Below are 25,204 nucleotides of genomic sequence, written 5' to 3'. Positions count from 1 at the left end.
CTCTGAGGTTGGAACGTGTCTCGCTCCGCATCTGCCAGTCATGGTTCCGATTTTTCTTTTCTAAGGAGACTATTTTTTAAAAAAAGTAATACTACGATTTAAAAATATTCCTGGGCGTCTGGGCAAGATGTTTGGCGAGGGCGAGAGCCAAGTACCCAAAAACCCGCAGCGGACGGGAATCCACGGAGGAGGGAGGAGCCATTTGCCCTTTCTCAAGATGGCCGCCTCCCTGCGCCTGGGCTCCTGCATCCACTTTACCAAGATGGCGGCCACCGACGTGGGTGCCGGGAGTGAGCGGGAGGTCTGCGCGCGCATGCCCCACACCGCATTTCCGCTTCCGGCAGCCGGAGTCTTCCTTTAACAACATGGCGGCGGGAAGCAGCGGCGGTAGCGGCAAGCTCCGCTCGAAAAGCGAGGCCGATTCCGGCTTCCTGGGGCTGCGGCCCACCTCGGTGGACCCGGCGCTGAGGCGGCGGCGGCGAGGCCCCAGAAATAAGAAGCGGGGCTGGCGGCGGCTCGCTCAGGAGCCGCTGGGGCTGGAAATCGATCAGTTCCTAGAGGACGTGCGGCTGCAGGAGCGCACGAGCGGGTGCGTGGGGGCGGGACTTCCGGCTGCTGGGCCCCGTTCTGTACGGTCCGGGAGGCCGAGCGAGCGGGGGGTGGGGGTTGGGGGGGACTTCCGGGGTGCTGGGAGCATCTGTGCGGGGACCCTGGGTGGGCGGCTGAGGCACTTGGTAGGGTGACCAGGTACGGGATTCCCGGTTAAGTTAGAATTCAGATAAACCGGTGCTGTAACTGCCTAGAGTCTGTGTGACCCGTGCACCCAGCCTGGCGTCGTGGGCTTTAAGTATTACGTTCTGTAAACCGACGGCGGAAGCCTTAGCCTGAAGGGGTCCCACCCCGGCAACAGGGTGCTTGACTGGGCATAAGCGGAAGCTGGGCCCCCCCTGCCAGGCGAAACCTACTCCTTCCGCAGCACCTTGCTCCCTCCCCGACATCTGGAAGTCGATCAATTCCTAGAGGATGTGGCTGACATTATTTTATTTTTATTTGTGTGGCTGACATTCTGTATTTCCATCTCCCAGTGGCTTGGTGTCGGAGGCCCCCGATGATAAACTCTTCTTCGTGGATACTGGCCCCAAGGACAGAGGTGAGTGAGGAAGGGCGTTGTGGTGTTGCTAGGCAACGGTGGGTCGTTGTCAAGCCCACCTCAGCTTCTGGGAGCGTCCGCGCGGATGACGTGGCTCCGATGGCAAACCCTTCCTAAAAGGGCCTTCACTGTAAACTGAAAGGTTCGGAGTGGGCCGGGGTCTCGCACCTGTGACATGAGGCCATAACGTATCCAAAAAGATTTATTCCAGGCACCTGGGTGCAGGTGGGCTGAGCTGGAGAAAGGCATCAGTGAAGAGAGCAGGAGAGAGAGGTTTTTATTTTATTTACTTATTTTTTTTTTTTTTAAGAATATTTTTATTGATTTCAGAGAGGAAGGAGAGGGAGAGAGAAACATCAATGATGAGATCATTGATTGGCTGTCTCCTGCACACCCCCTCCTGGGGATTGGAGTTGGACCCACAACCCAGGCATATGCCCTTCACCAGAATTGAACCCGGGACCCTTCAGTCTGCAGGCTGACGCCCTATCCACTGAGCCAGACTAGCTAGGGTGAGAGAGGTTTTTATCAATCCTTGCTGACTGCAAGCCGCTCTGCTGATGTAAGGGTCCGGTCGGTCCTTGGCTCCTCCCATGCCAGGCGTCTTCTGGTCACCTGGGCTATGCTGTGCTCAGGGCTGCAAGCTTTCTGCAGGGTGTCCGCTGAGCACAAGAAGTCTTTCTCGGCCCCGGTTTATTCTCTTTAACCCTTTAATAAACACGAAGGCCTGGGATGAGCAGAAAGCAGGCCAGGCCCTGACGTAAAGGAGTCGTGTTTCCTTTTTGGGGTATCAGAGATCTCAGTGCACAGAAAAGCTGGCGGGGGTCTGTCTCGATGAGTAGGTTAGACGTCAAATAGCGGGGCGCATTCGTTTGCCGAAAAGCAAGTCAAGGACCCGCAGGGAAGGAATCAGACCGGTTTTAGTTACTAAAACGTGCTTTGATAAGGAGTAGAGGGCGCACTTGAATGAGTAGGTGAGACACTTGCCTCGACCTGCTGGTTATCTTTTGGCGGAATGCAGGGCCGGGAGGTGCTGAGACAGGTGGGGGAGTGAGTGAGGGACAGTGAGGGTGTCTGTCGGCACCTGGAAACAGACCGGGAACAGGCACCTGCTATAACGGAGGTGCGGGGGGCGGGGGGGGGCGGGGCGGGGGCAGAGCAGGCGAAGGGGTCTGCTTCATGGGAGAGCTGACGGCCGTGTGGAGCACGTGGCACGCGGCTTCACGGTCACGTTGGAGAGCAGTCAGGGGACCTGTTCTCACCAAGCGAGCGACCGTGTCAGTGAGCAGGAAGAGAGGGACCGAGCCGCCTCCAGGCAGAGGAGACCTTAACCGAGGGATGGGTGACTGACTGTTGACGAGGTGGGTTTCCCAGAAGAGGATCTGGGCTCGGGGCTGTCAGGACCTGCCCTCGGACCGGGGAGGAAGCAGGGAGGCTCTGCGCTGGTGGGACGGAGGTCTGGGAACAGGAGGGGCCTGTGTAGGTCCTGCTTTAGGTTAAAGAGGAGGCAGAGAGGCGGCAGTGGCTGCGAGCTCACAGGCTGCCCACACCGCCCTGAGAGGTCGGCATTCACCTCATTTTGGAGCGCAGAGGAGCAAGGTTGTTTCCACGTGGTCCCACGGTCCATGGGCGGGAACGGGTTTTGTCCTGGAGTTCTCGCGTCTCACTGTGAGGTTTTAGAAGAAAAAGGCTCTTGTGCTGAGAATCGGCCTTGTCGGGTCCTGAGCCCACTTCCTGGCCTTGGTGTCACCTGGCCACCTGCTTCCTCCCTTGTTAGTCCTCCTGGTTCTGTGGCCATGTCCCCGTTGTGTCTGGGAGCCTCGTGTGTGTGGGGCTGAGCCCCTCTGCGCCCAGCACAGGGCTGGTCCGGCTGGCCCGGGGGATGGGGTGGTGGGAGGCAGAGCCTTGGGGGCGTCCTTCCCCAGGCAGGGGCCTGAGTCAGCCGGGGCCCCCAGGTCTGCTGGGACGCAGGTCCCTGGAACGGCAAAGTGGTGGGTGCGGAGCTGGTCTTGGGCACGAGGAGGCCTCGGCCTTGATTCCTCTCCTTTCTCCACCCCCAGAGCGCGGCAGGAAGAGCACCAAAGGCCAGAAGAGGCCACTGCTCCTCAAGAAACCCCTGCGGGTCGACCTGGTGTTAGAGAACACATCCAAGATCCCTGCCCCCAAAGAGTGAGTGCCACACGCTTGGGCCCTGCTTCCCCCCTGGGCAGGGCCTCCTGCCTGTGCAGCAGCCCCTCTCACGTCCTGGCCCTGAAGGAACTCCCGGGGAGGGAGGGGCGTGAGGGTCACTTGGAGGGCAGGGATGGGGTCAGATTTGGGCCTTGGAGAACGATTGGAGGGCGTGAGGCAGGGCCGGGGTGCTGTGGTGGAGCAGGCGAGGTGGGACCTGGACCTGCCCAGGGATTTGGGAGGGGGTGGGCCAGGCCGGGCTTAGTGACTGACCCTGGAGGAGGGGGCAGGTGGTCAGTGCGTGGAGGGTGGGCCGGCCCGGAGATGGGAGTGTGGCAGGAGGAGTAGCTGCGGGGACGTTGCTGAGGTCGGTGGTGTGTGGGTGGGAGGTGCCTGGGAGACGTCGGGGCAAGGGCCCCAGAGGCGTTGCTTTGCTGGGTCTCAGGCTCAGAGAGGCCTGGGCTGCAGACAGACGGGGGAGATGCTCTCTAAGGCTGCTGGGAGGAAGCTGGCCTGGGGAGGGCGCCTGGGAGAGGGGCTGCTGGAGGCGGGTGCCCGAGTGTGGGGCGAGCAGGGGTGGGGGCCGACTGGGGGAGCCAGGCCCTTCCCAGGCTCCCCGCACCCACTTGGCCTGTGCGCTTCCCCCGCCCAGCGTCCTCGCCCACCAGGTCCCCAACGCCAAGAAGCTCAAGCGGAAGGAGCAGCTATGGGAGAGGCTGGCCCAGCAGGGCGAGCTGCCCGGAGAGGTGCGCAGGGCGCAGGCCCGGCTCCGCAGCCCTCCTGTGGCCAAAGCCAGGCCCGGGCCCCAGGACACCGTGGAGCGGCCCTTCTACGACCTCTGGGCCACAGACAGTGAGTGCCGCTGTCACCTGTGGGCAGTCTGTCACCTGTGGGCGGGCGCAGGGCTGCGGCACACACTGTACTGATGTCTAAGGGTTTCCCTGCGGGTGTTGTCCACCCTCTTCTGCAGGGTCTTGAGGTGACGCCCTGAGTGCCGGCTCCCGCCCTCAGCCCCGGGCTCTCCTGCCTTGGGGAGTCCACCAGCTGCTTTTTGCCTGGCTTTCGAGGCCCCTCGGGGTCTGAGAGTCAGTCTTCCCTGGCCCGGGCTTCAGAGCCATCTTTGTGATAAGGGGAGGGTCGGATGGGGTCATGATGGTTCCCCACACGGGCCAGCCCCCAGCACCCTCTGCCTCCGCAGACCCTCTGGAGCGGCCGCTGGCTGGCCAGGACCCCTTCTTCCTGGAGCAGACCAAGAAGAAAGGCGTGAAGGTGAGGCTGCGTCTGAGTGGCATTCGGGCGGTCAGGGTCTAGGGGTTGGGGAGCAGCGGACGGCTCTGCATTTGGCATGCGTGGTGGGGCGGGGCCTCGAAGGGAGAGAGCAGGTGCTTCAGGGAAGCCCTTGCTGCAGAGAAGAAGGTACTGAGGGTTAGGGACCTGGGGAGCCTCCAGGCCAGGCAATGGGGGGACCTGCAGGGGTCCTCTGCGGGGTGGGGTGGCGGGGGGAGGTGGAGGGGGCAGCTCAGGTTTCAGAGTTTTATTCTGCTGATGTTTTATTGCAAAGGAGAGGGTGGGATCTGGACTCTGGGGAGACGGGGTTGAGGTGGGAGGGGGATGAGGGCAGGGTATCCAGGGTGACCCCGGCTTTTGCTGGAGACGGGGCCTCTGCTGGGGAGGCCCGACGGGCAGGGGCAGGGACGAGGAAAGTCCGCAAGTGGAGGTGCTGTGAGGCTGCTGCTGCTCAGCCCGGAGGGAGCACTCGCATCACCGGGGTCTTGTTGAGGTGCAGAGGGTCCGAGTGGACCTGGGATTGTGTGGCTCTCACAGGTCCCCAGGGGGGTGGAGGGCTGCGCTATGAGTCTGTCGGCAGGCGCTGCTCTGACAGGCACGGCTGCCGGGTCGGTGACAGGCCGCGGTGACTCAGTCAGGTGTCACCCACCCCCGCCCCCCATGGGGGTCACAGGGACTGGTCTCAGGAAAGGTGGGCAGAGCCCCTGCGGGGAGCCGGCTGGTCCTGGGGATGCCACTCCCGGGGGAGCCAGGTGGCCGTTGTCCCAGACGCTGGCTCCCACAGCGCCTCCCAGCCTGGACTCATGGGGAGGGGAGTCCCGGAGCTCCCAGGCCTCACCTGCTTTGGGTTTTGTCCAGCGGCCGCCGCGTCTCCACACCAAGCCGTCCCAGGTGCCTGCTGTGGAGGTGACACCCTCCGGAGCCTCCTACAACCCGTCCTTTGAGGACCACCAGGTACACAGCCCTCTCCTCAGCCGGTGCCTATGTCGCGGGGTCGGCACTCCCTCGCCTGGCACGTTCTCCGTGCCCACCCAGAGCTGGGGACTCAGAGTGACCGAGTTAGTCCCAGCCTGTCCTCCTGGGGCTCGTAGTCCAGTGGAGGAGACAGTGATGACCCAGAGGGCGGGGCTGGGAAGGGGGGGACTCAGAGGGACCACCACACCCAGCTTTGGGGTCAGGAGGGCTTCCTGGAGGAGGGGACACAGCTGAGAATGGGGCATGTGCTGTGGGAAGAGGAGAATGGGAGTTTCAGGCGGGTCCAGTGGGAACAGCTTTCGGGAAGTTCACGGCGCGTTGGTGCAAAGGGGCCTTAATACACCATTAACAGACGCCCTGTGACCAAGTGAGGTTTGTCTGAGGCCGAGGATAGTTTAGCAACAAGAAACCGGGCTGTGAGAGTCACTGTGCATCTCACAGACATTTGTTGAGCACAGGTGTGAACAGTGGGGACACCCTCCCTCGGGGAGCACATGTTCCCGGAGAGAAATGAGGTCACGCGTGAATGCTGTTCCACATCGGGCATTAGCGGGTGTCTGAGCACCAGGAGTGGAGGGCGGGCCCACGTGGTAACGGCGTGGCAGAAACAAACGCCGCGCCCGGATGGTGGGAGGAGGAGCCGGGCCGCAGTCCGCTCCCCTTGGACAGGCGAGGGCGGCGTGGGTGCTGGGGGGAGGGGGGTCAGTCATTTTCTAAAAACACGGAATGCTTTGCAGAGATGTGACTCCTGTGCCATAGGATGCGCCCACTTAGGTGCACATGTCAGTGGTGCCGCGTGTATGCGCTGAGCCCTGTAGACGGCACCACCATGCTCATCGCCCCCAGTCCCCTCTCCCCGTCGTAGGCACCATCACGCTCTTTCCTGTCCACGGATTTGCCGTTTCTGGGTGTTTCATGTAAATGAAACTCGGTGTGTGCAGCCCAGACTGTCCTTAGGGGACTGGCAGGGAAGCCAGGACCCCCCTCTGGCCGCTGCGGGGAGGGCGGGGTGAGGCTGTAACTGGGGAACAGCGAGAGGAGGGGCTGGGGTGGGGGCCAGGTCTGTAACTCCAGGAGAGGCCCGGGGCTCGCCCTTACCCCACCCTGTCCCTACCCCACCCTGTCCCTCCCAGACGCTGCTCTGGGAAGCCCACGAGGTCGAGCTGCAGCGGCAGAGGGAGGCGGAGAAGCTGGAGCGGCAGCTGGCCCTGCCCCCCACCGAGCAGGCCGCCACCCAGGTGAGCCCACCCTGCCCGCCCTCCCCTCCTCCCAGTCTGCCCCTCGCCTGGCCCCTGACACCCTCCCTGTCCACCGACACCCTCTCTCCCCCAGGAGTCTGTGTTTGAGGAGATGTGCCAGGGGCTGCTGGAGGAGTCGGATGGGGAGGGGGAGCCAGGCGAGGGCCAGGACCAGGCGCCCGAGGGGGCTGGAGACCAGGCCAGAGATGACGAGCTCGGAGGAGCCGAGGCCACCACACCTGCCCGCCTGGCCGCTGTGGAGAAGAAGACGGAGCAGCAGCGTCGGCGGGAAAAGGCCGCCCGGATGCTGGTGAGCACCGTGGGCTCGGGTCTGCTCTCTCTGCTCCCGCAGCCTGATTTCTTCTGTCTTCAGCCCACTTTCTATCGTGTCCGCAGCCCGCCCTCTCTGGTCCCCGAAGCTGCTGCTTTTTTTCCGTTCGGTCGGGATCTTCGCAGCTGCTCTGCCAGCTGAGTGAGACTATTTCCCAGCGCCCTCCGGACGCCACTCTGGGTTCAGAGGGTGCAGGGGGACAGGCTGGACCCGTGGTCGGCAAACCACGGCTTGCGAGCCACATGTGGCTCTTTGGCCCATTGAGTGTGGCCATGAAGTTTCAATCGCACTGTACGTGCGCGCCCGCACGTGGTATTTTGTGGAAGAGCCACACTCAAGGGGCCGCAGTTTGCCGACCACTGCACTAGACCAAGGCCCTCCTGCCCATTCGGGGCGCTGGGATTGATGGGTGAGGAAGGTTCGGGGAGGCCAAGCGGTGAGGAAACTGGGGCCGCTGGCCTGTTGTGACCTGGGCTCCGTGGCCAGGAGAGCCATCCTGTGGGAGGTGGCGGAGGTCCCAGGTGGAGAGCAGGCCCCGCAGGGCGGAGGGTGCTGTGCTGAGGCCTGACTCCAGCTGTCCTGCAGCGGGTACAGCAGGCCGCGGTGCGGGCCGCCCGGCTGCGGCACCAGGAGCTGTTCAGGCTGCGCGGGATCAAGGCCCAGGTGGCACAGCGGCTGGCGGAGCTGGCGCGGCGGCGGGAACGGCGGCGGGCACAGCGGCTGGCCGAGGCCGACAAGCCCCGCAGGCTGGGGCGGCTCAAGTGAGGCCCGGGCTGGGGGACCCTGGGGGAGGCCGGCAGGGGTCCTGATCCCCATCCCAGTGCCCTGCCTGTGCTCAGCCTGGCCCTCCTGCGGGACCATGTCTCCCCCCGAAGCCCTGTGTCCTCAGAGGCCACTGCTCAGCCCACTCTCCCAAGAGGGGTCTTTGGACTCTGCCTGGTCCCGGCCCCTGAACGCCCTGCCCTGCTCTCCAGGTACCAGGCCCCCGACATTGACGTGCAGCTCAGCTCGGAGCTGGCCGACTCGCTCCGGACCCTGAAGGTACTTGCCCAGCTGGGGGTGCTGAGGTCTGTGGGGAAGAGCCCGTGCCCGGTGATGACACCATCCTTGCTCCCCGTGCCCCCCAGGGGCTGTGGGCGACACTCTGGCTGCCCCCAGGCTGGGCCAGTGGGCTGATGCCTGGGGGCTGAGGGCACGGGTGAGATTGCGGTCCCCAGGGGTGCGGGGCAGCTGACGTGAGGGCTTCAGAGGCCTTTTGTCCCAGCCAGGCCCTGTCGCAGCCCCTGGTCTGCTGCCCTTGTCCTCTCCTGTCCCAGAGGGTCACCCTAAAGCTCAGAACGGACCATGTTCCTCCCCCACTTGGAACCTCCATGGCTCCCCAGTGCCCCGGAGGGAGCCCTGTGTCTCACCCGGCCACTGGCCTGCAAGGTCTGGCCTCAGCCTGCAGCCCCGTGCTGCCTCAGTGGGCCTGCTGTGCCCCTCTTTGACCCCTGGCCCCTGGCCTGGCCGCTCCCTCTGCCTGTGCTCCCCCCTTCCACCTCACCGGCCTCTTTCCGGTGATTCTGCAAACCCAGCACAGGCAGCGGGAGGTCAGTACCGTCACCCTTCGAGCTCAGGGCCAGCTGAGCCCTGGTGCCCGAGGCTCTGCTGACGGGAAAACTAGTGAGCCCCCCCTGAGCCCTGGCTGGACCCTCGGAGAGGTCAGAGGCCTGGGGTTCTGCCAGGCGCCCAGTGACACCTCCTCTGTCCCGCAGCCCGAAGGCAACATCCTCCGTGACCGGTTCAAGAGCTTCCAGAAGAGAAACATGATCGAGCCCCGGGAGAGAGCCAAGTGAGGGCCGCTGCCTGGGGGGCCTCGGAAGCTGCGGGGCGGGCGGGAGGGGCCTCAGAGACCACCTGCAGGGGCTTTGGAGACTGCCCGGGGGGGCCTTGGAGGCTGCCTGGGGAGGCCTCCCCGCATTTGGTGGGCATGTACGTCACTAACCGCTCTCTCCTTTTTTCTCCAGGTTCAAGCGCAAGTACAAAGTGAAGCTCGTGGAGAAGCGGGCGTTCCGGGAGATCCAGTGAGTGACACCCCTTCTCCTTCCTGTGGCATCCACGGGTCCCCAGGCCTGTCCCAAACCTGGTAACTGCACCAGATGCACCTGAACCCAGAGTTGGGGGGCAGAAGGGTCCCCAAAAGGAAATGGAAGAGCCCAAACCAGAGGGGGTGTCAAGTGGGTGTAAACATGGGGCCCCCACTGCCCTCGTCCACCCTCAGCCCCCTCCTCTGCCCCCAGGTTGTAGCTGATGGTGGATGCGGAGCCTCATTCTTCAATAAAGCACCTTCGGACCAACACCTAGGCCTTGTGTGTTACTCCCCCTGCTGTGGGCAGCTTCCCTGTCCGTCCCCCTCTCGCTCACAGGGATGTAGGTTCCAGAACCTTCATGTCCTCCAACCCTGGTGAGAACCCCAGACGTAGCAGAGGGCCTGTCCCTTGGGGACAAAGGGGGCCACCCCTTCCCATGAGGAGGGTCTGAGAGGAGACGCGCTGGCAGGCTGGCGGGGAGGGGAGGTCCACACCTGGTGTCTGGCTTGGGGGAGCCCCCTGCTCTGGCCCAGGCGTGAGGGGCAGGTCTTTTTTTTAAAATATATTTTATTGATTTTTTACAGAGAGGAAGGGAGAAGGAAAGAGAGTCAGAAACATCGATGAGAGAGAAACATCGACCAGCTGCCTCCTGCACACCCCCCACTGGGGATGTGCCCGCAACCCAGGTACATGCCCTTGGCCGGAATCGAACCTGGGACCCTTGAGTCCGCAGGCCGACGCTCTATCCACTGAGCCAAACCGGTTAGGGCGAGGGGTGGGTCTTGATGACAGGCTGTCACAGTGGGGGTGGCTCTCAGGCAGAGCCCTCACGCCCACCCGGTGCAGGATGCTAGACTTACCCATTTTACAGGCGAGGGAACAGAAACATGAAAAGGGACTTTTCCTTCCCCCACACACCTAGTAATATTTTTCGAAACCTTAATTCTACAAGCAATAAGGGACTGTTGTCACTCTTAGTCATGGGTACGGTGCATGAAGATACCAAAACCTGTGGCCGTCATCGTGACCTGCCCTCCATTCAACCCGCTCGCAGAGCTGGCTGCCACTGCGGCTGGGGTGAAGGGTGCCATTATGTCCCAGGTGCCACTATTAGAAAACGTACTGTTCGAGTGAAAATAAAAGTATTTTTGATTTTTCTTGGGTAGAATCCTACCGTGCGTGGTTTCTAACTTGCCTTGAGGTGCACGATAGAGAGCCAGCGGGGTCTACAAGGCGCTTCCTCGCTCTGTCACAGCTCATGCACTTCGCTAGAGAGCGCGTCCCATTCCACTCAGACACCCATATCGCCCCTCGTGGCGCTGGAACGAATAGCTGCACGTGCCCTGTCGCGTGTCCGGAGGACGAGCCTGGAGTGAGCCCCTGGGCTGAAGGGAAGTATATCTAAGGGCTCATTCACGAGTTGGCCAAGTTGTCCTCTGTAGCTGTGCTGACTGTTACCCTCCAGCATAGAGCCCCGTGTTTCCTCGTGGCTCCACTACCAGGTGATTTTGCTGTTTACCTTGTTGTGCCTGGTTGCCCACGAGGTCAAGCATCTCTGTAGGACCACTGGCTGTTTCCTCTTCTGCGCAGGTTCAGACCTATTGACCGTTTTCTTTCTAGGCCGTTTGTTATTTTCTTGTTTATTTGTAGTGGCTCTTTATTTATTACAGATCTGAAGTCACACATATTCCAAACATTTCTTCCGGGCTATTCCTTTTGACTTTGTCTAGAGCAGTGGTTCTCAACCTTCTGGCCCTTTAAATACAGTTCCTCATGTTGTGACCCAACCATAAAATTATTTTCGTTGCTACTTCATAACTGTAATGTTGCTACTGTTATGAATCGTCATGTAAATATCTGATATGCAGGATGGTCTTAGGCGACCCCTGTGAAAGGGTCGTTCGACCGCCAAAGGGGTCGTGACCCACAGGTTGAGAACTGGTCTAGGGTATCTTTTGTAAGAGACAAGTGTTCAGTATTTTTAGTTCTCGGTTAAACATGCTCTATTTTTTATTGCGGCTGCTTGGAAAGATTTTTCCAGGACAAGATACTTACGAAAATAGAGCAAGCAATTTAGAAAAATTGGTGAAGGGGGAGATGTCAGAGCCACCCCCACCCACCCCACAACATCCTGTAAAACATCATGACTAAGGAACTGTTCCCCTCTCCTCTCCTGTCTTAAAAATAAAAGGGCAAATGTACAGACAGAACAGCTGGGTGGGGAGAGGGAGGATGGTAGGCTGAGATGAATGTGAAAGCTTCCAGGTGCCCGCTAAAGAGCCGTAGCAACCTATGTACAACTCAGCAATAAAGATTTTTTTTTTAAAAAAAAGGCTTAAGCCCTGGCCTGTGACCCAGTAAACATCCTGGGGAATGAATCTGAGGAACCTGCTGGGAGAAAGGAGGAAACCCTTAATGTCCAGAGGCGGCCATCAGCGCATCCGCCGACTTCATGGACGGGGCGAGGTGGCCACAGCTGCTCAAGGGCGAATCCTGCAGCCTGGACGGGAGGCCGAGTATGCAGGAAATTCTCGCTGTTTTACGGCCCGAGGAAATGGGCCCGTTCCCCTGTGCGCACAGCCGGTTCTGTGGCGAAGGCATGTGCGTGCTTTACTGCACGTCAGTTAAACATTCCACATCTGAATTTTCCCGCAAAAGGAAAAACTTGGGGATGCTGAACTCTAGTTAAACGATTTGCAAGCTGAGCTGACGCCTGTGCCTTCCTTGGAAGTGCCTTAAACAATCGGGATGAATGGGCGGATGCAGCAGAAACCGGTGTGGCTCAGTGGTTGAGCATCGACTTATGAACCGAGGGTCACAGTTCGATTCCCGGTCAGGGCACATGCCCGGGTTGTGGGCTTGATCCCCAGTGGGAGGAATGTAGGAGGTGGCCAACTGATGATTCTCATTATTGATGTTTCTCTCCTCTCTAAAGTCAATAAAAATACTTTTTAAAAACAAAACCAGAGCACAGTGAAATGTGAGTGGAAGGGTCTCGGTGGCAGGGTACACAGAAAGCTTGACTGTGTGAAAATATTGCTAATAATTCTGGGAGACAGGCCAAGGGAGCTTGTTTTGGCTACTTATTTGCACTGGTTCCTTCCAGGGCCCTATGTCTCCTTTTGAATTTGTAACTTTTCCTAAAGGGGTTCCCCAAACTGGAAAGCTTCAGGCACCGCAAGACCTGGACCTGCCCCTGTGATATAGAACAAATGGAAAGATCTACCCACTAGCTGGGTCATCTCTGCCGCAGAATGAGGGCGACTTGACTCTTTCAGAGGACGGAGGTCATCTGTAGGCGGCAGCCTGGAATTGTTCAGAGCTGGGATTTGGGATCCAGCGTCCTGATTTCAAATCCCAGCTCAGTTGCTTATCAGCTGTGTGACCTTGTGCAGGTTACTCACCCTCTCTGTGCTTCAGGGTTCCTATTTGGAAAATGGACATCACGATGTTACCCACCTCACTGGTTTATCACAAGGACTAAGTGAGTCTGCATCTGAAAGCGCTTGGAACGGGGCCTGGCACAGAGTAAGTCCAGATGAGTGTTTGCTATGAAAACAACGTTAGGAAAAAAACAAAACTGGCTTAAAAAAAAAAAAAGCATGGAAACTTGCAATCTGAGCCAAAGACCCCTCACAAAGACTTTACCTTTTGGCCCACTGATTGCACTCTTGGGGACGTGCCCTAAGGGAATGGCCGGAAACTTGGGGGAAAGCATAATGCAGAGGCAGGTCCCGCAGAGCGCCGTGTAGAATGGAAGGAAATGCGGTCATGGACTTGGGCAGCCCCGGCCACTCCAAGGAGGGAGACTCTGGCCGCTAACCCAGGGGTAGAACATAACGGACTTGTTTATGTTCTGATGCTTTATGGACAAACAGGTCCTCGCGGGCTCATCAGCCTGCCGCTGCCCAAGGCCTCTGTGGGGACCCCAGGGGCTGCTTTCTCCTTCCTGTGACTTTTCTATCACAGAGAAAACTTTTTAAAAAAATAGGAATTTGAAATGTGGACAGAGATTCCTCGCTGTATGCAACGATGCCTGCCACTGTGCTATCTGGAAGATCAGAAACAGAAACAGCCCAAATGTAGAACAGTAAGAAATGGGCTTTGACAAGTGGGGTGTTCACACTTGGGGTATTTCACTACCACTTAGGAAAGATCAGCTTTTGGAAGGATTTTTAATGATCTGGGGAAACACTTACGATCTGTCCCAGAGAACTGTTAAATGGGTAAAGGGCACAATATGACCCCGACTAGTTTACAATGTGTATAAACACACAGGCAGAGAAGGCCCGGGAGGATGTACGCTGGGGCTGACGGGCCACACTTGGATGGGGAATGATGGGGATTGCTACTGTGAACCCTGAGAAAGGAGACACTTACTAAGGACTCCTGGTGGCTAACTGGGCTCAAATTAAAACAAAAAACAGCCTAACCAGCCATGTCCACACAGACGCCTCTTATGTAAATTGCATTGGGTGCCTGCCCGCACTGCTTTCTGCCCTGTGATCCATAAAGCAGTCCCTGGAATCCTATTTCAACCAATAGGATGGAGGCTTTCCCCATTCAATCGGGAGCTGTGCAGCTCAACCAGCCAGAGCAACTCTATTCTGACCAATCAGGACTGTGCTTTTTGGACCAATCGAACTGCAAGGATTTGGAGTCCTCATTTGCATGAGGAAAAACTACTCAGGGACCAGGGTTGGGAACTTCTGTGTAAGCCAGCTCCCTGCGGGTCTGGGAGCAGTTTCCCTTCCCACCTAAGACTGAGGACTGTTGCCCTGGCTGAGCTGAAACACGGACCATAATGCAGAGGCAGGTCCCGCAGAGCGCGGGGTGGAGGGGCCTGGCCCCAGGCTGCCTCGCTCTGTGACAGTTGAGCTGTTTTGCGCTGAATAAAATTTCCTTTGTCACCGCACCCCAAACTGGGGATTCCTGTTGGTGTTGAATTGGTGCCAACGATCATCTGTTGACATTACTCTCTTCCTCACATCTGCTTTTCTGTGTCTCGGCTTCCGCCCTGGTCTTTTGTTTTGTTAATCCTCGCAGGAGGATATTTTCCTATTGACTTAAAAATATATTTTTATTAATTTCAGAGAAGAAGGTAGAGGGGGAGAGAGAGAGAAACATCAGTGATGACAGAGAATCACTGATCAGCTGCCTCCTGCATGCCCCTTACTGGGGGTTAAGCCCACAGCCCGGGCATGTGACTTTGACTGGAATGGAACCAGCTTGGGCCCCACTGACTTTAGAGAGAGGGGGAGGGAGGGAGGTAAGGAGAGAGAGAAACACCAGTGCAAGAGAGAGACACATTGATTGGTTGCCTCCCACATGTGCTCCAACCCAGGGCCAGGGATCCCACCTGCAACCCAGGTACTTGCCCTTGACCGGGAATCAAACCCAAGACCCTTCCATGTGCGGGACAATGCTCTAACCATTGAGCACACCAGCCAGGGCTCCCTGCTCTTTATTCTGGGGGACACTGTGGGCTTGGCTGGCCTCACTGCCGGGGCTGGAGCAGCCACTGCATTTCCCAGACACTCTTGCCATTGGATTCTGGACGCAGGATGGTCCCCGCAGTTAGAGTCCCTTCAGAGAGGTGGACGGCAGAAGTGATCCAGGTCGCAGCCAGGACAATGATCTTGAACCAGGGGTGCCGGTGGTGGCCTCAGAGGCAGGAGCACCTCTGGTCCGTGGGCTCTGTGATGTCTGCTATCCTGGGCATCATCCCTGAGGCCGGGCCCACAGCCCACTGCTCCACCTCCCAGGGTTCTGTAAGCACCCGGTTCCCTGTATTCCATATCTTCCTGTTTAAAACACCGGGGGTGGCTTCTCTATAGGTTTCAATTCCTGCTCTCACAAGCATGAACTACTTTTACGTAAAAATCATTTTAAGCCTCAGGCAGGGCAAGGAGACCTGGGTGCCTGCAGCCAAGGAGAGAATGAGGCCCGTGATGCAACCTGGGACCAGACAGAGTCCCTCTGGCTGCAGGGGCAGGAGATGAAGCAGGAATAACAGCGAGAAAACAATTGCAGTGGTGTGTGTGCGGGCGGGGGCGGGGGGGGGGGGGGGGATGCAGTGGTGGTGCTGGGCCAAGGTGCAATCAGTGGAGGCGAGAAGTGGTCAGATTCTGGATCTTTAAAAATATATACAGCCCTAACCGGTTTGGCTCAGTGGATAAAGTGTCAGCCTGTGTGCTAAAGGGTCCCAGGTTCGATTCCAGTCAAGGGCACATGCCTGGGCTGCGTGCAGGACGCAGCCGATCAATGATTCTCTCTCATCATTGATGTTTCTATCTCTCTCTCCCTCTCCCTTCCTCTCTGAAATCAATAAAAATATAAATATATGTATTTTTGGTCAATGATGAGACGGAATCAGCTGCCTCCTGCAGGCCCCACACTGGGGATTGAGTCCACCACCTGGGCATGTGCCCTGGCAGGTAATGGAATCATGACCTCCTGGTCCCTAGGTCGACGCTTAATTACTCAGCTACACTGGCTGGGCTTTTTTTTTTTTTTTTTTTTTTTAAATCCTCACCCAAGGATAGGTTTTATTGATTTGAGAGGGGGTGGGGGGTGGGGAGAGAAGGGGGGTGGGGGGAGAGGGAGAGAGAGAAACATCAATCAGTCGCCTCTCACCAGGGATCAACCTGAAACCCAGGTATGTGCCCTGACCGGAAATCGAACCCACAACCTCTCTCGTGTACAGCGTGACACTCCAACCAACCGGGCCACCCGGCCAGGGCTCCGGATCGTTTTGAAGGTGGAATGACCGATTGGCCAAGAGGCTGTGTGTGGGTGTGAGAGGGCGGGAGGGAGACCAAGGATGGTCCAAGGGTGTTCTGGTGGAACGTCTGGGTGGACGGCGGGGCCTCTGCTGGGAGGGACATGGACGGTGCTGGGAACACAGTTCCGGAAAGTAAGGCTCTAACACCCTCCTGGCTTCTGGGGAGACGCAGAGGGAGAAGGGAATGAGTGGAATGTGAGTGAATGAGTGAATGAATGAATGAATGAATGAAGGGGCAGGAGTTAAAAGCAGGTAAGCTGAGATGGGGACAGCCGGGAGAGTGGGTTTGGGGCAGAGAAACCCGACTGTGGCTGCCTATTGTGCTTGTCAGGGGGGCAGGGGGACGTGGTGAGGCACAGGGGTTGGGGCTCGGGGACTGACTGGTCTGGGGAGACGGTGCTGGCGTGGGGGTGGGGCCTCTGAGGCAGTGGGAGTGGGTATTAAAAGGTACTTGTGGGCCTTTTAGGGAGGAGGGGCCACGCTGGTGTGGTTCAGTGGTTGAGCGTCAACCTATGAGCCAGGAGGTCGCAGTTCGATTCCCGGTCAGGGCACATGCCCTCCCCAGTGTGGGGCGTGCAGGAGGCAGCCAATCAATGATTCTCTCTCATCATTGATGTTTCTATCTCTCTCTCCCTCTCCCTTCCTCTCTGAAATCAATTAAAAAATATTTGTTTTAAAAAGAGGGAGGTGGGAGAGGGAGATCAAGTTAAGGGGTGGGAGGAATGAGTGGAACTGAATGAATGGATGGGAGACAGCAAAAGGGACACAGAGGAAGCGGCCAGAGAGGTGGGGAGAGGGGACCAGGCGGCGGATGAGTCACCATCCCCAGCGCACAGGCTGGAAGCACCCCCAGGAGGGCGGAGGGTGGGTCAGGGGGTGAATTTCTGGGAACTGAACTGCTGGAGGTTGGGGGAGTGGGGGTAGCTATGAGGGGGTGGGAGCACCCAAGGCGGGGACCCAAGGTGACCGCGCCAGGAGCGGTCTCGTGGCGCCGCCTGTGGTCCTGCGTGAACATTAACATCCTTCTCTCTGAGTGTCCCTTTGTGGACGGTCAAATGCAGGATCTCCCAAGTTCAAGGGGAAGCGAGACAGATGAGAGACAGTGGCCGCCAGGGGGCGCCCAGAGCCCACACGGAACCGGCCTGGGAGGTTCAATTTCATCCGCCCTGTTAATTCCCCCGCAGGGTCACACCTATTCTGACCTATATCACCAAACGCGAGCCGAGCCTGTTCTAGAACCTCCGAGAAGGGGAATCGTGCGGCATCATCATACATGAGCCTGGCCCGTTCTAGATCCTAGGAGTCCTGTCCTCAGAGGAGAGCGAAAAAGCCTCAAGACAAAGAACCCAGCGCCACCCTCCCTCTAGAGCAGCGGTTCTCAACCTGTGGGTTGCGACCCCTTTGGGGGTCGAATGACCCTTTCACAGGGGTCGCCTAAGACCATCGGAAAACACAAACATAATTACATATTGTTTTTGTGATTAATCACTATGCTTTCATTATGTTCAATTTCTAACAATGAAAATACATCCTGCATATCAGATATTTACATGACGATTCATAACAGTAGCAAAATTACAGCTATGAAGTAGCAACAAAAATAATGTTATGTTTGGGGGTCACCACAACACAAGGAACTGTATTAAAGGGTCGCGGCATGAGGAAGGTTGAGAACCACTGGGATAGAGCGTGCCCGTGGCTTCCTCCCTCAGGCGTGTGTCCCTGCCCTCTCTCTCCTGAGCCCCAAGATTCTCCAAAGACTTGCAGCCAGGGGACCAATGACCTGTCCCAAGGCCCCCTTGTCTCTGCCTCCCCAGTGAGCCACGGCAGCCCCATCGCCTGTAGCTTCTCCTCCCCTGAGCCCTTCCTGTGTCACTGTCCCAGCTTTAATGAACACACTCTCACCAGCACCTGGACTCATGCTTGACATCTCTCCTGCACGAAGTCAAGAACCCACACACCGCAGGCTGGCCCGAGGCAGACTCACTCCAGGTCTGGTCCCAACTGGTAGGTAACACATCCATCCACCCATCCACTCACCCACCCACCCACCCATCCACCCACCCATCCACCCATTCACCCACCCACCCACCCACCTCTCCACTCACCCACCAACCCATCCATCCACCCACCCACCCATCCACCCATCCACCCATCCACCCACCCATCCACCCACCCATCCACCCATCCACCCACCCACCCACCCATCCACCCACCCACCCACCCATCCACCCACCCATCCACCCATTCACCCACCCACCCACCCACCTCTCCACTCACCCACCAACCCATCCATCCACCCACCCACCCATCCACCCATCCACCCATCCACCCACCCATCCACCCACCCATCCACCCATCCACCCACCCACCCACCCATCCACCCATCCACCCACCCATCCACCCACCCATCCACCCATCCATCCATAAAGAGTGCGTGCTGTGCCCTGACCGGTTTGGCTCAATGGATAGAGCGTTGGCCTACAGGCTGAAGGGTCTCAGGTTTGATTCTGGTCAAGGGCATGTACCTTGGTTGCAGGCTCATCCCCAGTAGGGGGTGTGCTGGAGGCAGCTGATTGATGTTTTTAACTCTATCCCTCTCACTTTCTGTAAAAAATCAATAAAAATATTGTTTGTTTCTTTGTTTTTTAAAGAGTGCATGCTGTATGATTCGGTTTCTCTGAGGTTCTAGAAAAGGTCAAGTAAATTTTTAAAAAAAAATAATTTAAAAAAGGCCCGTCTAGAAAGGCCTGAGGAGGTGACATCTGAGCAGCAGCCCATGTCTCCGGTACCCCGAATGCTTTGGGGCCCCTGCAGGTGCCATATTCCTTGTGTAGCTTGCACCCAGATACCTGCCCTGGCTCCTGCAGGTCCCGTATTCACCAGAGTAGGTCACACCAGGGTCCTGCCACCCACACAGGTATGCACCCTGGCAGGGCGCAGTGTGCCTGTGCAAACCGAAGTGGCCTGGCGGGTACTGGGGGGGGGGGAAGGGGCTTTGGACAAATCTGCCCCCACCGGGGAAGAGCCTGTGAGCCCCCCTTTTCCATCAGAAAGAGGCCTTTCCCTTTAAGGAAGCAGATCAACTTCCGATCAGTGGAAGGAAACGCGCTCCCACCCCCACCCCATTCAGCTTGAGGGCTTTCTCACCTGCTCGTGCTTTCCTAGAAAGATAAGGGTTATCTTCTCCGGAGAGCAAGATAAGAATTTGCCGGGAGCTGACAAATGATTTAGTTCGCTTTCCTGTTTCACAGATGGGGTTTACAAGATTCAATTGTTCCCAAGGTTTGTGGACATTCAAATACATGGCATGTTGTTTTAAAGATGGGTTTGGTGAAAATTAATGATGCAGGGGATTACTTCCTTAAAGTTGCAATTGTATGACAAACATTTCCTGAGTGCCTGTTGTGTGCCACTCACCAACTGCTGGGCACATTCTGGGAGGGTGGTGGTGGTGGGGGGGACAGCTAAATGCATAAAAAGTCACAGTCAGCAAGCCCTGGCCGGTGGTGCTCAGCGGGGAGAGTGTCGGCTGAGCGCCCACGTGTCTCGAGTTTGATTCCAGGTCAAGGGCATGTACCTGGTGGTGAGTTCTGTCCGTGGCCCTGGTCGGAGCGTGTGCGGGAGACGGCCAATCCATGTGTCTCTCACACCAATGTTTCTCACTCTCCCTTCCTCCCTTCCACTCTCTAAAAACCAATGGAATAGGCTGTGTGTGTGTGTGTGTGTGTGTGTATGTGTGTAGCTGTGCTGTTGTGTGTTAATATCTACCTCCAAGCATAGCAATGTGGCTGTATAGTCTCACTGTGTGTCTTCCCTGGCATGAGAGTGTGTGATATTGTTACTATATCGTTGCAGCTGTGTCTCCTGGGGCAGGTAGAGGTGTGTGTTGGTGTGTGTCTCCTGGGCAGGTAGGGGTGTGTGTTGGTGTGTGTGTCTCCTAGGGTAGGTAGGGGTGTGAGTTGGTGTGTGTGTGTCTCCTGGGGCAGGTAGAGGTGTGTGTTGGTTTGTGTGTGTCTCCTGGGGTGGGTAGGGGTGTGTGTTGGTGTGTGTGTGTCTCCTGGGGCGGGTAGAGGTGTGTGTTGGTGTTTGTGTGTCTCCTGGGGCAGGTAGAGGTGTGTGTTGGTGTGTGTGTGTCTCCTGGGGTGGGTAGGGGTGTGTGTTGGTGTGTGTGTGTCTCCTGGGGCAGGTAGAGGTGTGTGTTGGTGTGTGTGTGTCTCCTGGGGTGGGTAGGGGTGTGTGTTGGTGTGTGTGTGTCTCCTGGGGCAGGTAGAGGTGTGTGTTGGTGTTTGTATGTCTCCTGGGGCAGGTAGAGGTGTGTGTTGGTGTGTGTGTGTCTCCTGGGGTGGGTAGAGGTGTGTGTTGGTGTGTGTGTGTCTCCTGGGGCAGGTAGAGGTGTGTGTTGGTGTGTGTGTGTCTCCTGGGGTGGGTAGGGGTGTGTGTTGGTGTGTGTGTGTCTCCTGGGGCAGATAGAGGTGTGTGTTGGTGTGTGTGTGTCTCCTGGGGTGGGTAGGGGTGTGTGTTGGTGTGTGTGTGTCTCCTGGGGCAGGTAGAGGTGTGTGTTGGTGTTTGTGTGTCTCCTGGGGCAGGTAGAGGTGTGTGTTGGTGTGTGTGTGTCTCCTGGGGCGGGTAGGGGTGTGTGTTGGTGTGTGTGTGTCTCCTGGGGCGGGTAGGGGTGTGTGTTGGTGTTTGTGTGTCTCCTGGGGCGGGTAGAGGTGTGTGTTGGTTTGTGTGTGTCTCCTGGGGTGGGTAGGGGTGTGTGTTGGTGTTGTGTCTCCTGGGGTGGGTAGGGGTGTGTGTCTCCTGGGGCAAGTAGGGGTGTGTGTTGGTGTGTGTGTGTCTCCTGGGGTGGGTAGGGGTGTGTGTTGGTGTGTGTGTGTCTCCTGGGGCAGGTAGAGGTGTGTGTTGGTGTGTGTGTCTCCTGGGGCAGGTAGAGGTGTGTGTTGGTGTGTGTGTGTCTCCTGGGGCGGGTAGGGGTGTGTGTTGGTGTGTGTGTGTCTCCTGGGGCGGGTAGGGGTGTGTGTTGGTGTTTGTGTGTCTCCTGGGGCGGGTAGAGGTGTGTGTTGGTTTGTGTGTGTCTCCTGGGGTGGGTAGGGGTGTGTGTTGGTGTTGTGTCTCCTGGGGTGGGTAGGGGTGTGTGTCTCCTGGGGCAAGTAGGGGTGTGTGTTGGTGTGTGTGTGTCTCCTGGGGTGGGTAGGGGTGTGTGTTGGTGTGTGTGTGTCTCCTGGGGCAGGTAGAGGTGTGTGTTGGTGTGTGTGTCTCCTGGGGCAGGTAGAGGTGTGTGTTGGTGTGTGTGTGTCTCCTGGGGCAGGTAGTGGTGTGTGTTGGTGTGTGTGAGTCTCCTGGGGTGGGTAGGGGTGTGTGCTGGTGTGTGTGTCTCCTGGGGCAGGTGGAGGTGTGTGTGGGGGGCACGCTGATGGCATTAGTGATCACATCTGTATGTGCAGCTGTGCTGCTGTGTATCGGAGCCCCTGACTGGCTTCTGCAGTGTGTGTCTTGTCTGTAACTGAGTGCCCCAGTGAGAGCTTGGGTCTCAGGTGAGCTGTCCTGCCCCTCCTGGCTGTGTGTGTGTGTGTGTGTGTGTGAAAGAAAGAGAAAGAGAGAGAGAGAGACCCACCCAGGAGTCCTCACTAATGCCTCCAGCCTCTCCACTTCTGGACAACAGAGACCCCTTTGTTCTCAAGGTGGAAGGGGTGTCTCTCTCCTTTTGAGGCCCCTGGCAAGTTCTCAGCTGGTCAACAAAACATCCATTGAGCTCTGCCCAGTGCCTGGCCGCTGGCTGGACGTGCTGGGAATGTCAGTGACCTGAGACGGCCAGTGACCAGTGTGGTTGGGGAAGTGATGTGAGAGCCCAGAGGGGACACTGGCCCAGCTTGTAATGGTTTTGTTACAAAATAATTTTTGGGAAAAAAAAAAGGGAAAATCACGATTCATACAGATCTAAAAGTAAACATGCGGTAAAGGTGAGATGTTACACTCTGTTCAAGGGAGACAAAGAACAGATGCATTTGTAGATCAAGTGTACTGCTCAGCGGGTGAGCATCGACCCATGAACAAGAGGTTCACAGTCGCCGTAACCGGTTTGGCTCAGTGGATAGAGCATCGGCCTGCGGACTCAAGGGTCCCAGGTTCGATTCCGGTCAAGGGCATGTACCTGGGTTGCGGGCACATCCCCAGTAGGGGGTGTGCAGGAGGCAGCTGATCGATATTTCTCTCTCATCGATGTTTCTAACTCTCTATCCCTCTTCCTTCCACTTTGTAAAAAAAATCAATAAAAATATATATTTAAAAAAAAAAAAAAAAGAGGTTCACAGTTTGATCCCCAGTCAGGGCATGTGCCCGGGTCATGGGCTGAATCCCCAGTAGGGGGCGTGCAGGAGGCAGCCAATGGATGTTTCTCATCGATGTTCCCATCTCTCTATCCTTCTTTCTTCCTCTTTAAAAATTCAATAAATACATATTTTTTAAAAAAGAATATTGAAACAAATGGTGGAAAAATATTTGTGTGGGGGGGGTGTCCTGTGGTCTGAAGGTTTGTGCCCCCAAATCCATATGTTGAGTCCTAAGCTCCAAAGGTGATGGTATCAGGCGGTGGGGCTTTGGGTGGTGATCAGGTCAGGAGAGTGGGGGCCTGGTGGATGGCATTAGTGCCCTTAGAAAAGAAGCACCGTTTATTTTTTTTATTAAATACTAGAGGCCCAGTGCACAAAAATTTGTGCACTCAGGGGGGTCCCTCAGCCTGGCCTATGCCCTCTTGCAGTCTGGGACCCCTCAGAGGATGTCCACCTGCTGGCTTAGGCCTGCTCCCCGGGGGATTGGGCCTAAGCTGGCAGTCAGACATCCATCAGGCAGCCCTGGAGCCCTCAGGGGATGTCCACTTGCCAGTGGGGAGCAGGCCTAGCTCCAGTCGGACATCTTTAGCGCTGCTGAGGAGGTGGGAGAGGCTCCCACCACCACCGCTGTACTGGCAGCCGTCAGCCTGGCTTGTGGCTGAGCAGAGCTCCCCCATGTGGGAGCTCACTGACCACCAGAGGGAAGCTCCTGCATTGAGCATCTGCCCCCTGGTGGTCAGTGTGTGTCATAGTGACTAGTCATTCCTAGTCTTTCTGCTGTTAGGGTCAGTTTGCATATTACCCTTTTACTATATAAGATAGAGGCCTGGTGCACGGGTGGGGGCCGGCTGGTTTGCCCTGAAGTGTGTCCCAGATCAGGGTGGGGGTCCCGCTGGGGTGCCTGGCCAGCCTGGGTGAGGGGCTGATGGCTGTTTGCAGCTGGTCACACCCCCTTCAGGGTGGGGGTCCCCACTGGGGTGCCTGGCCAGCCTGGATGAGGGGCTGATGGCTGTTTTCAGGCTGGCCACACCCCCTTTCGGGTGGGGATCCCCACTGAGGTACCTGGCCAGTCTGGCTGAGGGGCTGAGGGCCGTTTTCAAGCTGGTTGGAGACTGAAGCTCCTTTTTTTCTTTTGTTTTAATTCTGGGATTTATTTACCTTCTATAATTGAAACATTGTTGCTGTCACTGGCACTCCCAACTCTGAGGCCGCAGCTGGCTGAAAGCAGGTATCTGGGGTTTGTTTAGCTTCTATAAATGAAACATTGTTGCTTTCAGGCTCAGAGCCGGGCTGCAGCAGGCGGGGAACTTTGGCTTCCTCCATCACTGGAGCAAGCAAGCCTCATGTTCGCTTCAGCTGCATGGCTGCTGGCCGCCATCTTTGTTGGCAGTTAATTTGCATATCACCCTGATTAGCCAATGGGAAGCGTAGCGGAGGTACGGCTAATTACCCCTTTTGTCTTTTATTAGATAGGATATTTTTATTGATCTCAGAGAGGAAGGGAGAGGGAGAGAGAGTTAGAAACATCAACGATGAGAGAGAATCATAGATCGTCTGCCTCCTACATGCCCCACACTGGGGATCGAGTCCGCAACCCGGGCATGTGCCTTGACTAGGAATCAAACTGTTGATTCAGGAATCAAACTAGGAATCCCGGTTGGTAGATCAACGCTCAACCACTGAGCACACCTGCTGGGCAGGAGGCCCCAGACTGATCCCTCACCCACCCCTGCCCTTGGAGGACACAGCAGGAGGTGCTGACTGTGAACCACGTAGAGAGCCCTGCCAGGGTTCTTGTTCCAGCATCTAGAAGGGTTCAACAATCTGGAGAAGGGCTGTGTGTAACTTAATAAAGAGTCTAGAGACAAAGCATAATTTTGAAAGGCATTTGGGGGTCAGAGGAGCCTAGCTAAAGAAACTAAGTTCTCCTCATCTCATCTCAGGACCCCTTGCTTTTTATTAACACAATTTGTCCTAAGGCGAGGCAGAGATATACACTTCAAAGGGTAGGGTTTTGTATACACAGTCCATTGTCAGAATGGAAGAATTTGCCTACGGTTGTTCAGGTGTTTGGCCAGTAGGAGGCAATAACATGTAGATTAAGATGCCCTGAGCTGTCTGGCAGCAAGCAATCATCCCTTTTCAGGTTTGGGGAAATGCCCTCAGCCATTCCATATGTGACTCAGCCCTTGTTGAGTCCCCAAGTTCCATCAACCTTTTGATGAAACGCTTGCAATTATGACATGCTGGAACTGGCTTCCGGCAGAGCCCCACTCCCTCATGCTGGCACCTTGGTCTTGGCCTTCCAGCCTCTAGAACTGGGAGAAATCCCTTTCTGTTGTTCACGAGTCTTGCAGTCTGTGGTTTGTTTTGGTATAGCAGCTCAAGTGGACTGAGACGGGGAAAGGGTTGTCTCCCCAACAGACAATTCATTTTCGAGTCTGTGGAGAAGAATTCTTTTGTGCTGCCATCGCTTATCCACAGGGGACGGAGCTGTCCGACAGACACCACAGAACCAGGTACATGTGAACGATGTCATGGGTTGGGTTGTGTCCGACCCAGAACTCACATGTTCAAGTCCTGGCCCCCAGGACCCCGGAATGTGGACTGATTTGGAAACAGGGGCGTTGCAGATGGAATGAGTTAAGATGAGGTCCTACTGGGGAAGGGTGGGCCGAAGTCTGACATGACTCATGTCCTTATAAAATGTGAGACTTTGGCCCTGGCCGGTTTGGCTCAGTGGATAGAGTGTCAGTCTGTGGACTGAAGGGTCTCAGGTTCCCAGGTTGGATTCCAGTCAAGGGCACGTGCCCGGGTTGCGGGCTCGATCCCCAGTTGGGGGCGTGCAGGAGGCAGCCTATCCATGATT

The 25,204-nt window shown here is 57.0% G+C and overlaps 1 protein-coding gene and 1 non-coding gene across 3 annotated transcripts; both read left to right on the top strand.

The window, feature by feature from the left end:
• The first annotated feature begins 337 nt into the window (after positions 1-337).
• On the top strand, positions 338-10,376 carry NOP53 (NOP53 ribosome biogenesis factor). Of its 2 annotated transcripts, XM_070402259.1 has the most exons (13): positions 339-589; positions 1,086-1,150; positions 3,211-3,319; positions 3,972-4,171; positions 4,518-4,588; positions 5,465-5,560; positions 6,715-6,819; positions 6,914-7,129; positions 7,736-7,911; positions 8,125-8,191; positions 8,905-8,981; positions 9,157-9,213; positions 9,430-10,376. In XM_070402259.1, the coding sequence occupies exons 1-13, from the start codon at positions 366-368 to the stop codon at positions 9,434-9,436; spliced, it is 1,470 nt and encodes a 489-aa protein (XP_070258360.1). In that variant the 5' UTR covers positions 339-365; the 3' UTR covers positions 9,437-10,376. The 2 variants fall into 2 exon arrangements, with proteins under 2 accessions (XP_070258361.1, XP_070258360.1); XM_070402260.1 differs by lacking the exon at positions 9,430-10,376 and having other exon boundaries at positions 338-589; positions 9,157-9,217.
• On the top strand, positions 8,237-8,345 carry LOC139000437 (small nucleolar RNA SNORD23). Its single transcript, XR_011469613.1, has one exon. It is a non-coding gene; the product is annotated as a small nucleolar RNA SNORD23 (small nucleolar RNA).
• Positions 10,377-25,204: the final 14,828 nt, after the last annotated feature.

This window comes from Myotis yumanensis, unplaced genomic scaffold, assembly GCF_028538775.1.
Source record: "Myotis yumanensis isolate MYYU_CA2020_CCGP unplaced genomic scaffold, mMyoYum1.0.hap1 SCAF_23, whole genome shotgun sequence".
Lineage (NCBI taxonomy): Eukaryota > Metazoa > Chordata > Mammalia > Chiroptera > Vespertilionidae > Myotis > Myotis yumanensis.
Note: the sequence above shows the minus strand (reverse complement) of the source record. Positions and strands in the feature narration are given on the sequence as shown.

Excerpts from the sequence above, each read along its gene's own strand:
- NOP53 (XM_070402259.1), top strand. The coding sequence starts at position 366 with ATGGCGGCGGGAAGCAGCGGCGGTAGCGGCAAGCTCCGCTCGAAAAGC. Across the intron at positions 5,561-6,714 it reads CGTCCTTTGAGGACCACCAG|ACGCTGCTCTGGGAAGCCCA; the intron begins GTACACAGCCCT and ends TGTCCCTCCCAG. Across the intron at positions 6,820-6,913 it reads CCGAGCAGGCCGCCACCCAG|GAGTCTGTGTTTGAGGAGAT; the intron begins GTGAGCCCACCC and ends TCTCTCCCCCAG.